Source organism: Cibotium barometz, chromosome 13 (assembly GCF_041138505.1).
Source record: "Cibotium barometz isolate CiBa-2024 chromosome 13, ASM4113850v1, whole genome shotgun sequence".
NCBI lineage: Eukaryota > Viridiplantae > Streptophyta > Polypodiopsida > Cyatheales > Cibotiaceae > Cibotium > Cibotium barometz.
This window is the reverse complement of record NC_141058.1, coordinates 9,363,316-9,382,627: the sequence shown is the minus strand read 5'-3', so window position 1 is coordinate 9,382,627 and position 19,312 is coordinate 9,363,316. Positions and strand designations below refer to the sequence as shown.

Here is a 19,312-nt window from a genome sequence, read left to right as displayed (position 1 = left end):
AATGGAGCACATAAGGACTACTCCTAGAAAAGGTCAAGAAAGCTAAAGTAGAAGAAGCCCAAGATGTCCATGTGCTGCTATACAGTTTGTAAAAGAGTGTAAAGATTCGGCCCCCTAGTAATAGGAGAAACAACACAACCAAAGCCATGATTGAATTTAATGAGAAGTATATCCATGGCCAAGTGGATGGCTAGAGAAACGGCCTACCAAGAACTCCCCCAAATGGATGGTTAGAGAAATGACCTACCAAGAACTCCCTCCAACACAACAAACAATTCATCACCAAGGCACACACATATATTTATAGGTTGGAGAGACCCTTACCTTGGATGATACCCCCTTTCAAGGGTGTGACTAAAATATCCTAGGATATGCTTCTCTAGAGGGATGATCTTGACACCTCTCCAACCAATAGTCCCATGTGGACCCTCATTCCACACACTTTCCCTTTACCTACTTGCATTAAACATCTTCTTATCCAACCAATTCTCAACCCCCAACTTCTACACCAACATTACCTGCATCAACACACCCTCTTGCAGCAGAGCCACCCTCTTTTGGCTAATACATTCTCAACCCCCAACTTCTACACCAACAGTAGCCACCCTCTTTCAGCTAACCTATTCTCAACCCCCAAGTTCTACACTAACATTACTTGCATCAACACCCTCTTGCAAAAGATCCACCCTCTTTGTAAGATTCCTCCCCCACCCCCTTTTTGATGTCTAGTATCTTTCCCTGTAATCAATCCCTCTTCAGAAATATAAAGACCTTGTTTCTATCTGTTTTAGCCTAGAGAGAGAAAAATATTCTAGAGAGAGAATATTCAGATTTTGAATATTTTTAGATAGAAAAATATCTCTTCTAATTCAGATGAGTTCCCCTGAAACAGAAATTCAAAAAGAATTTTCCAATGTGCAATTGGAATTAATTGAAAATAGGTATAAAGAACCTTAGTCTAAGGGTCTAGATTTTCAGAAATCTTTAGACTATGGTCCAATTAAGGTTCCTATGGGCCAATAGCATCAATCCATGTGTAGGGAGGAGATAAATCCAATTTGTAAAAAGAAGATACCCAAAAATGAGTAAATGCTCACATAAGGTGAAGAGTTGAAAATGTACAAGGTTTATTAGTAAACAACTATGAGCAATATTAAAAATATGAGATATTTTGGGTATCCAAAAATGAGTAAATGCTCACATAAGATGAAGAGTTGAAAATGTACAAGGTTTATTAGTAAAAAACTATGAGCAATATTAAAATGATTCCATTATGACACATATGTAAGGAAGGGGAATTCTTTAAAGGAGGTGCATATTTCACATAAGATGAAGAGTTGAAAATGTACAAGGTTTATTAGTAAAAAAAAACTATGAGCAATATTAAAATGATTCCATTATGACACATATGTAAGGAAGGGGAGTTCTTTAAAGGAGGTGCATATTTCACATGCTTGAATGAGTTTTAAACTCATAAAAATTGAGATATTTCATCTCTCCTCTCTCCTCATTCAAGTCTAGTTTCAAAAAGTTAGCTTAACTGACCTAAAAATGGTCAAATATTGACCAAACTGATTTAGAAAATTCTAGAGTCAGTTTGTTTGGTTAGGAGCTCAATTTTTCCTATAAATAGAAGCCTCCCCCTTGTTGAAAAATATATAGTGTTTATGCATCGTTACTCTACTCCACCTAAGCCAGAAACTGTGAATTCATTTAATAATTCACTAGTTTTTGGAGCTTCCCTCTTTCTTCAATTCCCATTAGTGGCTCCATCAACATACTTAACCAATTGATTGGTTGGGGGCCTCTACCGTGAACAAAGAATCAAGCAATTTGTAAGGTAATTAGTGAATATTGATCTTTTCTATAATTTCTCAATGTTTCTCTCTTCTCAACCCCTCTCAAGCTTGAGAAGCTTAATTGGTATGGTTTTTTAAATGCTATTAAAGTTAATTGGTGAATAGTAGTGAAGAGTTACATAATTTAATAAATGCTATTGAAGTTAATTTTTATTTATGTTTAAATTCTAATGGTTTTTATATAATTTCTCTCTCTCACTCAAGAAATGGTTATACTCATGACCCATTCTCAATCCAAATGAAGCTTTTCATAAAGCTTTTTCTTAATCCAAGATTAAGCATGCTTGAGGCCAAATTAATGGCTTTTTCCTATGCTTTTAGTTTATGCATATTGATGATTCAATCCATTATAGAGTAATGATCCAATTAGAGATCATTTTAATTATTTCCTTAATAATAAGCTTTATCCCTTAGAAAAAATTGAGATTTATCAGTCATAGCAGCGGAGCTATGGCAAAATTTTTATAAAAATTATGCATAAAATAATTTCATTCAAAGCATAAAAAGAGGACTTCCTACCATATTCTAGGAATTATCATCCTAGATTAATTGAAAGAATTTCATTATAATCATGGAGAAATTAAATTTTAATATCATGCATAAAGGATAATTTTTTATATTAAAAGTGTTACTTTTATCATTTTTAATTTTCATGCATAGAAGTATGCATAAAGGAAAAAAAATTTATATCAAAAGTGTTACTTTTATCATTTTTAATTTTCATGCATAGAAGTATGCATAAAGGATAATTTTTTATATTAAAAGTGTTACTTTTATCATTTTTAATTTTCATGCATAGAAGTATGCATAAAGGAAAATTTTTATATCAAAAGTGTTACTTTTATCATTTTTAATTTTCATGCATAGAAGTATGCATAAAGGATAATTTTTTTATATCAAAAGTGTTACTTTTATCATATTGGATTTCATGCATAGAGGTATGCATAAAAGTTGAATATTTTATTATAAAAGTGTTACTTTTAGCATAATTGAATTTCATGCATAGAGGTATGCATAAAAGATATGGGAAGTGATAAGATATGATAAGATGCATGTGGATATGGATATGGATGTGTATGTATGAATGTGGATATGGGATGTGGATGTATAAATGAGGATGTGAAAATGGAGATAAGCATGTAGATGTGGATGTATGGATGTGAATGTGGATGTATGGATGTGAATGTGGATGTGGATGTGGATGTATGAATGTGGATGTATGGATGTGAATGTGGATGTGGATGTGGATGTATGAATGTGGATGTATGGATGTATGAATATGGATGTATGGATGTGAATGAGGATGTAGATGTGGATACATGGATGTAAATGTGGATGTGGATGTATGCATGTATGCATGTAGATGTGGATGCATGAATGTGGATGTATGGATGTGAATGAGCATATAGATGTGGATGTATGGATGTGAATGTGCATGTAGATATGGATGTATATATGTGAATGGGAATGTGGATGTGGATGTATGTATGCATGTGGATGTGGATATGGATGTGTATGTATGAATGTGGATATGGGATGTGGATGTATAAATGAGGATGTGAAAATGGAGATAAGCATGTAGATGTGGATGCATGAATGTGGATGTATGGATGTGAATGAGGATATAGATGTGGATGTATGGATGTGAATGTGCATGTAGATATGGATGTATATATGTGAATGGGAATGTGGATGTGGATGTATGTATGCATGTGGATGTGGATATGGATGTGTATGTATGAATGTGGATATGGGATGTGGATGTATAAATGAGGATGTGAAAATGGAGATAAGCATGTAGATGTGAATGTGGATGTATGGATGTGAATGTGGATGTGGATGTGGATGTATGAATGTGGATGTATGGATGTATGAATGTGGATGTATGGATGTGAATGAGGATGTGGATGTGGATGCATGGATGTAAATGTGGATGTGTATGTATGGGTGTATGCATGTAGATGTGGATACATGAATGTGGATGTATGGATGTGAATGAGGATATAGATGTGGATGTATGGATGTGAATGTGCATGTAGATATGGATGTATAGATGTGAATGGGAATGTGGATGTGGATGTATGTATGTATGTGGATGTGGATGTATGAATGAGGACGTGATAATGAATGTATGCATGTGGATGTGGATATGGATGTGTATGTATGAATGCGGATATGGATGTGGATATGGATGTGTATGTATGAATGTGGATATGGGATGTGGATGTATAAATGAGGATGTGAAAATGGAGATAAGCATGTAGATGTGGATGTATGGATGTGAATGTGGATGTGGATGTGGATGTATGGATGTGGATATGGATGTGAATATATGATATGTGACGTGAAGGAATCTGAAGTGAAGAGATGGAAAATGATGTGATTGGATGAGTACACATATAAATGAAATGTGGAATAAGTAATGTGGATTGTATGAGGGATAATGTGGAAAAATGAGAGTTAATATAGAAATTGTATTTGTAAACTGTTTGTAAATGCTGTTTGTAAATGGCTGTTTTATGTCAAGAATGCTGGGAATGCATTTTGACCGTCTTGTGATTAAGGTCGTGGAGACCTAACTGATAAAGTTGCAACTGCTGACGGAGAGTCAATGGAGGACGTCTCGCGTAGCAAGGTCGGCCGAGGTCTTGACCAGCCTCGGTTCGATTAAAATGGTGAGCTTCCGGTACGGTGGATGAGGGACCAAGGAAGCGGCCTATGAGTGAAGCGCTAGGTCACCTGCGAAGGATCCTAGAGGGTGCTGACCATACGGTGCTCGGGCTCTGGGTCGCCTAGGATACCCACGCGTGCGTCGAGGAAGATATTGGAACAAGGAGTAAGAGTTGTTTTCTGGAACCGGGCATGGATCTGGTTGACTGACCTTGCTGGTCCTCAACGGATGAGTCCATGGCTCTTTTATATGGATCTGTTGGTTGATCTTGCTGATCTTCAACGAGAGTCCATCTTGATAAGTGATTATATTGTTGAGTATTATGGGCTAGGAACTATTGAAACGGCCCCTGTGTGGACAGGTGGTGAGCGTTCTAGTTGCCAATGATGCCATAGATACTCTAATGAAGGAATGATGGGAAATTATGAATCAACTGGATAAATTGGAAGATTGTGATCAGTGGTACTACGGTTTCATTAAAGGATTGTTTTAAAGTTAGCTGATGCTAAGAAAAAAAGGTAATTTTCATATTGGGTGTGTAAGTGGTGTGGCTAGTTTTATGTTTGCATGAACTTCCGGCTAGGGGGCCTTGGAACTCTTTTCCTTGGTACCCGGGACAAAACCTTACCAAATTCCAAATTGGATCCCATCACTACAGTGGTTGGGCGGTTGGCTAACCCATGGGATCGGATGGGGTTAGGCTGGACTGATGGATCCGTAAATCGAGACTCAAACTTTTGTTTTTACGATAGATAAAATAAATCCCGGACAGTAACTGTTCTATGGATAGGAATCAACGGCTGTGCCTCTTGAATGGGGAAAAAAGCGTTGATCCCAATGATCCAAGTGCAAGTTTCTTCCTTAATCTGACCATGTATCTTATAGATGCAATTGGATCAGCTCGATCAGAAATGTTCTTGACTACGTTAGAGTAAAAAGTTATCCAGGTGGAATCGCCCGTGCGTTCCGGTAAAGGAAGTTTTTCCGGGTTCGGCTTTGGAATAACCGACGGATTAGTCTCTTATCCGGATATCCGTGGGTGAGGCCCCGAATGTGGAACCCTGTCCCGCGCGAGAAGTGCTACTTCCGCTGCCAGTATCTTGAATCCGTTGCTCGGTGGGAACAGGGATCTCACACTCTTTCGGCTAATCTGCTTCCTTCTTGGACACACTACCCATATTTACTCCATTAAATCTCACACAATTGTGTCCAAACTTGCCATGTGGTGCCACTTGTTTACCAATTCTACACTTTTTATCAAGGAAGAACACTTTCTCAAACTCATGGCACCCTTTGGCCTCAACTTTCCCAATTGTGTCCAACTTCACTATGTTGTGCCACTTGTTTGTCAATTCTACAATTTTAATCGAGGAAGAACACTTCTTCACCTGAGTTTGAAGAACACATCCTCAAACTCACAACACCCCCTCAACTCAACTTCCCCATCTAAATAATGAAGATCTGCTACACTGCTACACTTCACCATGTAGACATGGATGACCCACAAATAGTCTACATGTACCTTGATAACCAAGCCCGAAGTGAAGAGGCCACGAGGATGACCTTGAAGACTCCTTAGAAGGTAAACACACAATAGGGCCAGCCTCAACTTTCCCAATTGTGTCCAACTTCACTATGTTGTGCCACTTGTTTGTCAATTCTACAATTTTAATCGAGGAAGAACACTTCTTCACCTGAGTTTGAAGAACACATCCTCAAACTCACAACACCCCCTCAACTCAACTTCCCCATCTCAATAATGAAGATCTGCTACACTGCTACACTTCACCATGTAGACATGGATGACCCACAAATAGTCTACATGTACCTTGATAACCAAGCCCGAAGTGAAGAGGCCACGAGGATGATCTTGAAGACTCCTTAGAAGGTAAACACACAATAGGGCCAGCCTCCAAAAGAAGAAGATCCACAAGCCTTTAACGAAATCCTACATATGAAGAGGATGACCTTGAAGACTCCTCATAAGGTAAACAGGGTGGGGCCTAGCCTATTCAAGACAATAAAATCCACAAGCCGAGGCACAATTTTTTGAAGTTTGAGTGATAAAGGAGATCCCAAGGAGCAAAAAACAAACCCAACACTAAGAAATTTTGAAACATTTTACTAGACGTATTAAAAAAAAAAACTGTGAGTCCAAGTATATTTGAGACACAAGCCATCCATGGGACATGAGTCCACAAAAAGCATAAGACATGAGACCTAATCCATGAGTCACAAAAATCACGAGACATGAAACATGAGCTGTGCATCATAAAAAACATGAGACATGAGACACGAGCCATGAGTTTAGCTCACCAAGCATGTGAGACATGAGAGGTGAGCTGTGACTCTAGCTCACCAAGCATGTGAGACATGAGATGTGAGTCATTTCTATAAAAATCCGTGACATGAAGAACCGGCTAGTTGTGGGACATAAGCCCACAACTTTGTGTGATAGTTGCTCTAAATTTGCATGAGCCCACTAGTAGTAGTAGATATGAGTTGTGAGACGTGAGACGTGAGCCATGAGCCATGAGCCACGAGTAGTGAGCTATGAGACGTGAATCAACTAGGTGTGACACGAGTTAAAAAATAAAAATGTTAAAGAACAAAAAACTCAATTTAAAAAACCATTTAGTTTTTGTAGCCTAAGCAAAACACGTGTCCGATTCCATTGTTTGATTTATTTAATTCAATTACTAGTTCATTCAATTCAAGGCTAGTTTACCTTGAGCATTCCAACGATACTTTGAGACCGATTCACCTTAAACAAAACACACATAGGGGAAGGCATGGTAAGGTGGACTCAAAAGTTGCATCCCTAGACATTGCTATTTAGTATAGTTGAATAGCACTCAAAAGCTTTTCATTTAAGATTTACCCCTAGGGAACTATTGTTGAAAAAGTTGTATATCCAAACTAGTAGTAGGTCAAGGTTGTCATCATATGTAAAAACTCTGCACCCCATGCCACACCTCCTTAGTTGTAGCAAAGTTATATGGCCAACACAAAAGTGATTTAAAATGGGTTTACTAGATACAAGGGGGAGTGTTGAAATGTAACCTTGCATATATGAAGAAGAAGCATAAATATTGGTGTTAAAGTCACACACAAGAAGGTCTATTAAGCCTTGAATCCTGAGGTTATTTGTTTGGAAATGGATCAAGGTGTAGGTGCATTTATGATGCACATGTATGTTGCTAGGTACATAGTTCAAATAGGATGAGATGTACAATGGTGTGCAAAGAGTATCAGACATTAATACATGTTTGAGAGCTATAAATTGATGTTCACTTGTGTGAGATCAATCAATCAATCAATTGATGTTCACTTGTGTGAGATCAATCAATCAATCAATTAATACATGTTTGAGAGCTATAAATTGATGTTCACTTGTGTGAGATCAATCAATCAATCAATTGATGTGTCTTTTAGTCCTTTTATTGCAATGCTCATCAAGTTTATTATTATTATTAATTCCCTTATTCCTAATTATGGATTTAACAAAATTTGATCCACCAGTAATAATACCACGAACATGCCCATTTATCTGATTTGCATGTATTATGTCCACCTATGTCCCAGTGTGTGTGACACAGTGCCTGACACTTGACCTTTTAATCTATCTAAGACAATTGTACACATCCAAGTCTAATGGATACAAAATTATGCGGGACTTTACACGAATACATGGTGCGAGATTGCATATTAGAGAATGGCTAATTTCACCGCTTCGACATATTGGTGCTAAAGAGAAGTCGCTTTCTTGGGAGCCTCCTTAAGGTAACCTCATTATTTTGAAACTTCATGCCACTCCTTTGTCCACCTCACCCTATTTTGTGCTCCCCCCCAAGGATACATGTTGGTTGATTATGCTTGACCTAGCACCATGTATGTCTCATTGAAAATGACCCTAATCTATGGGCCATCAATGAACGGCTATCTTGATGTTGTTTTTGGAATAGGACTCATATAAAAAATGCTCGATGTACATGTCTAAGGCACACCTGCACTTAAAGGTAGTGTATAAACACATGATAGATATCTATCTTTCTCTCTTTTTCCTATTTCTATTGTTTTCTATCTTCCTCTTTCTACTAGTAATTAGTAGAACTTAGGCTTGTCTTTTTCCAACCTACTACTAGGAAAAGCATGAGCACATCAATCTACTATGGGTTTATGGAATCACAATGCACATACATGTACGTGATGTTTAAAGAAAAATGTGTTGGAGGTTGTAAAATCTTTTGGTTAAAGGTGAGGAGCATTAGAACATTAAGATTTGCCTTTCGGCGTGTATTTGAGTTGGTAGAACCATCGGGTTGCATGTTGGGGACTCGGGTTCGATGCCTGGTAGCTACACGGCGAGTGGCACACTTGTTGAGTTGATGGACTAGATCCACCCTCCCAACATAATCATTAAGATGATGCATGTGTGAGGTGAGAGGTAAAAGAGCGATCATCATAATCATCATGGTTAAGATTATAAATGGGTGAGGTGAGGGATAAAGGACCCATGTCATAAATAAAGGTCATCATGGTTAAGATGATAGAGGGTGTAAGCGGTGTTTATGAGGAAAAGAAAAGCGAGGTTTGGTGTGAAGTGAATGGAAAATTGAAAATTGATCTTGTAAAATAAATGTTTTCATGAATTGTAAATTTTGAGGGTATAATATTATTTAGATTGGTGTTTTTTTTTTTTGGTGACAGGAGTCCGGAAGGGTGGAGGAGGTTGTTGAAGTCTATTCGTAAATTTATGTTATCTTGGGGTGTAGGACTTAAAGGGGGTGGTGAGAGGGGCCAGTGTCGAGGCGTGGGAGATAGTGTTGTGAGGACTGTCACTGAAGAGGGGGAAGGGTTATGGCTCATTAACACGATGGTTAGATGAGGTGACCTCCCAACGAGAGCTCACCGTACACAGACTGTGAGGAGTGAGCTGGAATATGAGCAGGGTCCGTTGTGTATGGCTAATACTCTATGCCGTTGGTGGTTTCCAAGCAGATCATTTTGAGGAGGAGCTTTCCCACTCTTTCAATACAATACAACTACAATCTCGTTTCTCTCTCGCTACTGAAGAGCCTTTATAATTCCCGGTTGTTGGCTGATGGCAACAGTTATAAACACACACAAGCCACCGCTCTCTCACCCTCGCTCCCTCCCTGTAAAATCCTCGTGTATGCCCCATGGGCCTGCACAGGGCGGAGCTCTCCTCTTCACTTACTCCTCCGTCATTGCCATGCCTAGTATGCACCAGCTTGTTCACAATTCTGCTCTGTGCTGGGCTCAGGCCTTGCTCCGCTCAGCAGATTGGCTCTGATCAAGCATGCGTTGCCCCTCTCGAGACCCTGCTGGATTGCCTGCCTTACGTTCAAGGCAAGACCCCCTTGCCCACCCCTTCCTGCTGCACCAACATGAACAAAGTGTTCCATACGCAGAAGAAGTGCCTGTGTGAGCTCATCGCAGCAAGCTTCCAAGGTGGGGTCGCTGGCCTCCCTGCCTTCAACCAGACCCTTGCTCTCAACATGCCGTCTGTCTGCAACGTCCCTGCAGACCCCACCAAATGCCCAGGTAACTTTTATGCCTCAATCATCCCACTCCTAATGTCTACATTCTTCTTGTTTTAATTATCCACCATTATCCTTCCTTTCCCTGTTACATAATTATCCTCTCCCTAGTGCTAAATTGGTACTTTTGATTGAGTTTTTCATAGGTTGTACCTTATTATCCACCATTATCCTCCTTTGCCCAGCACATAACTGTACATTACCCTAATACATAATTCTCGTCTATCTAGTGCTAAATTGGTATTTTTAAATCCAATTTTCTAATTACCTCAGGTTTTCCTTAGCTCACGCTTGACTTTGATTTTCGCACTGTGGATTTTCTACTCGTTTTTTCCCCTTTTAAAAGAAAAAGCAAAGTGTACTCCCTTTTTTCTTTCCAGGTTTGCTTGGCATTCCTGCTTCCTCTCCTGAAGCCAAGGAATTTGGGACTGCATCGCCAAAAGCAAATGGTGAGATTTGGACCTCTTTTATTTAAAGAAGTAGAAAAATCTCAGAGTCGTCAATATTTTTAGTGGGCTTTGAAAGAAATCTGTCTACAAATGCTATTTCCAGAATTTCCTCTGTCTGTGTGCGAGTATGTGTGTGTTTCAGCTAATCATGTGGGTTGTTCTTGAATGCAAGTGCTATTTCCATAATTTTGTGTGTGTGTGTGTGTGTGTGTGTGTGAGAGAGAGAGAGAGAGAGAGAGAGAGAGAATTCAGCTAATCGTGTGCGTACTTAAATGCCAGGAACCTCCCTCTCCACCCCTAGTAGCACGGGGACTCCATCTACAAGCGCATCCTCCAGTGCTGCAACGAACACCATGAGCCAAGCCCCTACAAGCTTGAGAAAGGGCTTTCCTTTTACCCTTGTGGCAATGTTGCTAATGATTTTGTACCTGCATATGCATGGATCGACGTTGTAATGCAAAGGATCTGATAACAGGCTGTTCATGAAGCTTCTTATGAGGGTGTATCATCAGTGGATTGAATGCTCAATATAATAAAATGGCAGGATTTGTCTCTAAGGAGAACTCACAGTGCACAGTTACTGCTTATAAAATGGCAGGATTTGTCTAAGGAGAACTCACAGTGCACAGTTACTGCTTTTTGTGCGTTGTGTGTGTGCGCGCGCGCGCTGTGGGGGGAACTTCGAAGGGGTAATAATTGATCAGACGTATGTTTTTGAATGGACTGGAGTTACGTTACGCAAAAACCTGAAGAGGATGACACAGCCATTAAGTGCGTCGTACCGTCTTCACTTACACCACTCTTTTCAGTCTGGAACCTCCTGGTAGCCAACTTTGAGAGTGTTTCACACTAGTCCTTTTGGGGGGAGATGGACGAGGAGAACGGGCGTGGAGATGTCCCCCCTCGTCCTGGCTTTGCCCCTTTTCCACACAGTGTGTAAAGTCTCAACACTAGAAGCACCCACGCCTCCCAAGGTTGCTTTTTATGGGTGTCATGCTCGTTTTCGGGTCTTTTGGCCGTAAAATATAGCCACTTATTTTGAGTGACAATCATAAAATAAAGTAAATTCTGGAAAAACAAGCATTGTTCCTACTAAACCCATCATTTTGAGGATGACCTAGTTGCCCATCAAAAATCATCCTTGTACCCACCTTTCCCAATTGGACATGTTGACATGTAATTTCAGTACTTCAAAAAAAACCTCAATTGGATTCCTTGAAGTGCTTACATAGAAGTTTGCCCCTACATTTTACATTGAAATAGCCTCTAGGGTTTGGCCTTGAACACACTAATAGATACTCACCTTGAGGTGGATGCCATTTTTGCTATCAATTTTCATCTAGAAACTCTTTACAACACACGAATAGACATTATATGATGCTCACCTTGAGCTATTTTCATTTCATGTAGAAAGTCTTCGCAATCAATTATTTTTTGAAATTAAATGACAACATATGGCAATTTTGTAAACAAGGAGCATCTAAACATATCACTTTAATGATGAGATGATACTAATGATGATCTCTTTGTAAACAAATCCTATCGCAACTTGGTTTTAATGGCCTTCCAAACCACACTTCTACTAAAACAAGGGGTGAGAGTGATAGGATTTCCATAAATCAAGGTTTTGGATTGTTAACGTGTTCTATTTGTAGGATAGATTTTCCTCTTGGTTGAAATCCTAATAATGATGCGATGACTCATGCTAATGAGAGCAAAAGAGATTAGCATAAGCAAACCTATATGAGGAAGTATAAGGAAACCAATATTACACAATGGGATTGGGAGGATCATGATGTGATGACTCATGTTGGTGAGAGTAGAAGAGATTAGCGTAAGGAATTGAAGGGAGAATGTATGTTAGTGCGTTGAATCTAATGAAAGAGCAATATTTTTGTGTGTTCTATTCAATAGCATGGGATGGCATAATGCATAAGGAGAGGATTCAAACCCAAAAATAGGTATAAAAGTTTAGGCTCAGCTCTAACAAAAATTGCTTTTGGGTGAACCTTTAAGGTGACCTTATGTAAACTTTGTGCACAACCTCCATAGTGACATTTTGTACACCATTCGTTGTGGTGGCCTTTTTGCATGCCCTTTGTACACTTTTCGATGTGACCTTTTGCACACCTTTCAAGGTGACTTTTCATACACCTTTTGTGCACCCTTTATGGTGACCTATTGTATGCTCCTCCACAGCTTTTTGCACACCTTGCATGGGTGATCTTCACACCTTTAACACACCCTCTAGAGTGGCCTTGCAGACATCTTTCATGCACCTTTCACACCACCCTTTCATGGGTGATCTTTTTCACACCTTTTACATAGCCTCTAGATTGACCCTGTAGACATCTTTCATGCACCTTTCACACGACCCTATATCCACAATGAGCTCTCATAAGGATCAATCATCATAAGGACTTCCTCGCTCATAATCAAGATTCTCCAAGGGTTTCATGGATGGACTAACCATCACTTTTTAGTATAGGTAGGGTAGAGGGCATAAGAGTAAGAGTGAATGTAGTAGAGTAATAAAAAGTAGAGTCATGGTATTATTACCAATCCCATATAAGTACCACTCTTCTACATCCGTGCATAGAACATAGAGAAATGGTGGTCCAATAGAGTACCTTAAGCTTCATCCCCCTTTCACCGTAAAAGCTTAGCTACCCATGTAGCTACTAGTGATGACATACCTCAAGCAAGACATTTGTGTGCCCATAAAGAATGGGTTAGCAAAATTTAGTTAACCTCATTTTATTATTTTGCATCCATAGATAAGGTTTTATAGACGAATTGTCCACAAGTGCACAAATGTCTTTCTTTAGGTTTACCATCACAAGCTTTGTAGGCAACTACACTATTATGCCAAGACAAGGCCAAGGCTTAAGATGGTTTGTTGGTCTTTATCCTTTCAGGCTAAAGAAGGAAAATATCTTCCTCCATGGCAAAGTCTTTTGTGCACCCATAAAGAAGGAGTTGAGTGAATTTTATCAAGCTCCTTTTGTGTACCCACAAAGGAGTTGAGAGATTTTATAAAGCTCTTTCTTGGGGTTTTCTATGCCGAGTTATGGAGGCAACCACACTATTATATTGAGAATGGGACAAGGCTAAGGTGTCCCCTTAGGCCCTACTTGTTCCTTCATCTTCTAGTTGTCACCTAGAAGATGAGGCCCCTTGGCTAAAGCAATGAGCTCCATGAGGAAAAGCCCCTACAAGAATAAAAAGAGGTTTCCTTTTATTATTTGAAAATGTTGTCAATGTCTTTGTACCTTCTCGTGTGAATGAATTTTTAAATTTCAAAATCCTCATACCTATTCAACATATGCATAAATTGGCCTTGTAATTCAAAGGATATGAGAAACATTTAATTCATGTAGCTTTTTATGAAAGCGTGTCATCTTTGGATTGAATGCTCAATAATAAAATGCCAGTATTGGTCTAAAGAAAATTGAAAGGTGATGAAAATTCATGAAATTCAAGATTCTCATTTGGGAAGAGTAAACGGTTACTCCCTTTTTCGGTGGGTGCATTATTTGTGTGTGTGTGTGTGTGTGTGTGTGTTGTGGTTTTTATTATTGGTTTGGGTGGGGTGATGGGGGATGGGGAAACATAATTCTACCACATATGTTTTTATTAGCTCAATTAAAAAATCATAACCATAAGTTCGCAATTCTTAGCCAACAAGAAGTTAAGTTGAGGCGCCCCTTTCTCGCGCGAGTTGAACCACAATATCAGTTCATCTCCGAGGTATTGATTAGCAAGGCTTTACTCAATGTTTGGCTAGCACCAAGTGGTGGTGATTGAAATCTTTAAAGGTGCATGCCACTTTGGTGATTGAAATCTTTAAAGGTGCATACCAAGGTGGCTTTAGAGATGAGCTATAATTTTGAGATGATGATTTGCAAGGTCATACCAGAATTTGAGGTCTCAATTCATCCAACTTGATGAGTAGTACAAGTATGATTTACATAGGGGTGGGGCGTCGGCCATCTTGGGTGTGGAACACTCTAGCCAAGGATGGTGAGAGTTCAAATCTTCCCTCCCCTCCTCCACAAAATGGGGTAGTGTACCCAAAAAGCATCGGCCATCTTGGCTAGTGGTGAACACTCGTTGAAATCTTCCCTCCCCTCCTCCACAAAATGGGGTGGTGTAAAAAAGAAAAGAAAAAAGTATGAGTTACATCAATAACATGGAATTTCAAGGTTGACGTCCTTAGAATATGAATTTTGGAATAGAGTATTGAATGGAGACGCGGGGTGTATGTATAGAGTATTGAATGGAGACGCGGTACGTATGTGTGATATACGTATGTGTGATATGATTACACAATAATCTACAAGCTTAACGCACTGGTCAAATAAACGCTTCAAAGCACTGAAGTTCTTATTATTATGCATGAATTGAGTTGTTTGTTTGCATGTTGTTGTGGACCGCATACACACTAGAGTTGGTGGTGCATGCATGCATGCTTGTGGGCTGTCTAATAAAAGGGAAATCGGTACCATCATTAAATTGAGAGCAACTGGTTTTAGAGTAATAATCAAAGGTATCTCCTAGCTCATATGATCCTATTATAGCCATGAATCGCTTAGTTATGCAACATCTAAGCATAAGTTGTTATGCATGCTAAGCATGATTTAGTTGCTTGCTTGTTCGAGTGTCTTCAAAACATTGATGGATACTCTCCCAAGCGCCTCCATCTCGGGTGCACGTGAGATCATTGCTCTGGTATTAAGCTATTAAAAATCAAGATTAATGGCTAATTTCAACCCAAGAAAGAGAGCCTACGATGAAGCGCGCATGGCGTGTGTACCAGCTTGTGCAAGCTTCTTCGAGGTGGCTAATCCCAGCGTGGAGGCCAGAAATGCTGAGTCTTCAGTGGCAAGTATTATTATATCACTGGATAGTATAAACTCAAAAGAAACTAATCCCCAGGATTATTACCCATTCCCACATTAGCTTATGGATTAATTATCTAAATTTTAGAGATTGGGACTAACCTAGGCGCATTATATTATTATATCATTGACATTTCAATGCATGCAATGCTCATGAAGGTATATATAATGTGGTGAAAAGTGAAAAATCCGCTTTACCATGGTGCATTGCTGTGGTTGGCGTGTTTCAATGATGACATACTCTGAATTTTTTGTATCATTCATTAATGTTGATGTTGCAATCTTGCAGACAGTTCCGGGGGCATTCATTAAGCGATTTCACACCTATTTGAGCAACATGATAAGGTTGGAGGCGCCCAACGGGCAGGTGTGGAATGCCCACCTAGAAGCCGATAGCAAGAACCAGCTCAGGATCACCACAGGATGGAAAGAGTTTGCATACCACATGGGTGTCCAAAGTGGGGATCTCATGATCTTTGATTTGATTTCCAAAGGCCACTTCCAAGTCTACATCTATGAAGGGGAAGATTCGTGTGAAAAGGACGTGTACACCACAAGGGTGCCCAGCTCGTGTGAAAAGGATGAGCAAACCATTAAGGCACCCAAACCGTGTGAAAGGGGCATTCACACACCGAAATTGCATGCCTATAACCACACTCTCACCATGGAGGTGCCCAAATTGCAGCCCTTTGGCCAGACTAGTTACCATAATGGTAGTGGTAGCACTTCTACAATGAAGCAAAAGAAGAAGATGTCCATTCACACTCAGCAAGACGCTTCGGAAGTGCTAGACAATGGCAATGGCGCCCTTGCAAGCAACAATGGTTCTTCACAACTCATAAAATACAATGGTTCCTTGCCTTTGGTAGCATTTGGTGGGGTTTGCACCCCATCCAGTAAGAATCAACTCACCTTGGATGGTTTTTGGAAAGTTTGGCAACACTTCCACAAAGAAACTCAAGAGGCCTTCAAAGAGGCCATTGCTTACTCTAGCACCAATCCGTTCACTATTTTGGTAATGGGCCATTCAAATGTGCGCCATGGATTCAAATTGGTAAGCCCACGTTCACCATTCTGTGTCTCTTTAACTGTCATTTTATAGTAAATGCTTTTATGTATGTGTTAAGCTTTCTTGCATAAAGATGTTTTGTTTGTGCCCAGGCACTCCCACGGCCATTTGCTAAATGTTATATGAGCGAAGGTGTCGAGCAAGTTGTCTTAATGGACAAGTTCAACAAGGCATGGACTGTCACATGGTTGGGGCACGGCAACCCAAACTTTGCATTTAGTGGTGGATGGAAGTTCTTTGCTTATGATCATGATCTCAAATGCGGCGACATTTGCATATTTGAGCTGGCAAGCACAAAGAACGTAACTACCTTCAAGGTGCACATTTTCAGAGTCAGTGCTAATGATGAAGCAGCAATCAAGGATGCCATACCCGTGAAATTTTCCCAAGTCATTGCAAAAGAGGGCATTTTCCCTAGTCATTGCAAAAGAGGGCCATGATAACCTTTTGAGCCCCTGAGCAATGGATTGTGTCAGTAGTTGACTACAATTCCCTGCAATAAATTCATATTTGCATGTTCTTGCCATTCAACCTTTTGCTTCACTGATGCATATCAATGCAGCTAGACAAGCTATGCCTCAAGTTCTGAACTTTCGATCACTACATGATTAACCCAAGGTTCTTATGAATAATGAAACGAAGGCCGTAAGCTTCTTTTTTTCTCTTGGTTAGGAATAATGGAATGGAGCAGTCATTTGTTAGGAAGCTTAAACACTTTGGCACTCACATAAGCTTCTTTTTTTTTCAAACCATGTCAATAATTTTCCAAGGTTCAAACAGTTCTTTGTGTGCGGCCGAATGGCTAAAGATCAACGTTGAAAGAAACCAAATACTAATTATGTGATTTTATTGCTCCTTAGCCCCCCAAGTACGGAGCTCAGATCAGGCCCGATGTGGTAATATCCTCTTCAAAATTATTGCAGAGGAAGTGGATCCTCAAAACTTGGACAGCTTGGCAATCTTAGACCCTTCGGTGTGAAAGGCTCCGGGCTTCGGGCTCGTCAACATGCTCATATGTGTGAGCTCCAAAGTAGTCACGCTGTGCCTGCAAAAGATTTGCAGGCAATCTAGACCGCCTGTAGCTGTCGAAGTAGGCCAAACTGGAACTCATGCCAGGAGTGCTGATACCAACACTAATAGCGAGAGATACAACTCGCCTCCACGCTTCCTGGCGCTCCACCATTTCCTTGGCAAATTCTGAATCCACCGAAAGGCTAGCCAGCTACAGGCGGTCTAGATTGCCTAATAGCGAGAGATACAACTTGCCTCCATGCTTCCTGGCGCTCCACCATTTCCTTGGCAAATTCTGGATCCACCAAAAGGCTAGCCAGCTTGGGGTTCCTATCATAAGCCTTCTTGATCCGGTCCAAAAACACTGCCTGGATGATACAACCACCTTTCCAGATACGAGAAATCTCTCCAAGGTTCAAATTCCATCCCTTCTCGATGCTCTTAGCCCTCAGAATGTTCATCCCCTGTGCGTAGCTACAGATCTTCGATGCATATAAAGCTTTCCTCACATCAGTGACCAGTTGCTGCTTGTCCACATCCTTTGTGGTCAGAATGTCACCCATGCCTGCCTCTCTGAACACCTTAGCTGCCGCCTCTCGCTCCTCCTTCAAGCCACTCAGAAACCGTGAATCTAAGGAACAAGCTATGGTAGGTGCAGCCACAGAGAGCTCCGCTGCCTGCTGTACTGTCCATTTGCCGGTGCCTTTCATCCCCGTCTTGTCAAGAAATTTGTCCACCAACTCACCCTCCCCCTTATCATCCTTCACTTGGAAAATATCAGCAGTGATTTCAATCAGAAAGCTCTCCAACTCCCCTTTCTTCCACTCTGTAAAAGCTGTGGCAAGCTTTTGGTTTGTCAACCCTCCAACTGACTTGAGAACATCATAAGCTTCTGCAATCAGTTGCATGTCTCCATACTCTATCCCATTGTGTACCATCTTCACCTGCAGCCACTTTGACAACAATGTCTTCAATGTACCCATAAGCTTCCGGGGTACCACCCGGCATGAGGGCAGGGCCATGGCGAGCACCGTCCTCCCCTCCGGAAACTCCCATGCCAAGGTAAAGCAACCCCTTGGCCTTCGCAGCAGCCGCCCGTCTCCCTGTGTTCTCAAACCACTCATTGCCGCCATCGATGATGCAATCTCCAGGCTCCAGGAACTTGGAAAGTGTGTCAGTGGTTTGATCTACAGGGGATCCAGCTTTGACAAGGATGATGACGGCACGGGGCTTCTGGATGGAGAGGACAAACTCCTTGGGGTCATAGAAACCCTTGACAGACAGGTTTCCTTCTTGTTTCGCCTCCAGAGTTTCGTCCACTTTACTGCTGGAGCGGTTGTAGACAGAGATGAGAAAACCCTTCTCTGCAATATTGAGGGCTAAGTTCTGACCCATGACTGCGAGACCCACAAGCCCAATTCCGGAAAGCGAATCGCCGGCCATGGCTGGGACAGACTCTGTGTTAAGGGTCACACCGCCAGCGCTCTCTCTCTCTCTCTCTCTGTGTGTTAAGGGTCACACCGCCAGCTCTCTCTCTCTCTCTCTCTCTCTATATATATATATGCGCGCGTATATATGTGTGTGCGCGCCCGCGCGGGGACACACAAGTTCGACGCAGAAGAAGATCACCAACAAAATTGAGGCAGAAGAAGCTCGCCAACAGCCAGAAAGACGACCAAAAAATGCCCACAAGCCTTGCTTTGCGTGATCTGCCACCTTTTAACGCAAAAGAGCCCAGCCAGAGAGAGAGAGAGAGACGCACCAATAAAAATCGAGTAAGGGCCGTTT

General features: G+C 40.7%; 2 protein-coding genes and 1 pseudogene across 2 annotated transcripts; 2 read left to right on the top strand and 1 right to left on the bottom strand.

Moving 5' to 3' along the window:
• The first annotated feature begins 9,556 nt into the window (after positions 1–9,556).
• On the top strand, positions 9,557–11,100 carry LOC147632340 (non-specific lipid transfer protein GPI-anchored 13-like). Its single transcript, XM_086807160.1, has 3 exons — positions 9,557–10,098; positions 10,475–10,543; positions 10,823–11,100. The coding sequence occupies exons 1-3, from the start codon at positions 9,714–9,716 to the stop codon at positions 10,996–10,998; spliced, it is 630 nt and encodes a 209-aa protein (XP_086663286.1). The 5' UTR covers positions 9,557–9,713; the 3' UTR covers positions 10,999–11,100.
• A 4,246-nt stretch (positions 11,101–15,346) lies between these two features.
• On the top strand, positions 15,347–17,041 carry LOC147632339 (B3 domain-containing protein Os11g0197600-like). The gene is made up of 4 exons (XM_086807849.1): positions 15,347–15,431; positions 15,533–15,603; positions 15,734–16,498; positions 16,606–17,041. Exons 1-4 carry the CDS (start codon positions 15,347–15,349, stop codon positions 16,951–16,953), a joined length of 1,269 nt encoding a protein of 422 aa, XP_086663975.1. The 3' UTR covers positions 16,954–17,041.
• A 35-nt stretch (positions 17,042–17,076) lies between these two features.
• LOC147632338 (6-phosphogluconate dehydrogenase, decarboxylating 2-like) lies at positions 17,077–19,021 on the bottom strand (annotated as a pseudogene).
• Between the last annotated feature and the right edge of the window lie 291 nt (positions 19,022–19,312).

What these genes read in the sequence shown, in the direction of transcription:
- LOC147632339 (XM_086807849.1), top strand. Translation starts at nt 15,347, where the DNA reads ATGGCGTGTGTACCAGCTTGTGCAAGCTTCTTCGAGGTGGCTAATCCC. An exon ending in TGCATGCAATGCTCATGAAG is followed by an intron (nt 15,604 to 15,733) that starts GTATATATAATG and finishes GCAATCTTGCAG; the next exon opens with ACAGTTCCGGGGGCATTCAT. An exon ending in TGCGCCATGGATTCAAATTG is followed by an intron (nt 16,499 to 16,605) that starts GTAAGCCCACGT and finishes GTTTGTGCCCAG; the next exon opens with GCACTCCCACGGCCATTTGC.
- LOC147632340 (XM_086807160.1), top strand. Translation starts at nt 9,714, where the DNA reads ATGGGCCTGCACAGGGCGGAGCTCTCCTCTTCACTTACTCCTCCGTCA. An exon ending in AGACCCCACCAAATGCCCAG is followed by an intron (nt 10,099 to 10,474) that starts GTAACTTTTATG and finishes TTTTCTTTCCAG; the next exon opens with GTTTGCTTGGCATTCCTGCT. An exon ending in TGCATCGCCAAAAGCAAATG is followed by an intron (nt 10,544 to 10,822) that starts GTGAGATTTGGA and finishes CTTAAATGCCAG; the next exon opens with GAACCTCCCTCTCCACCCCT.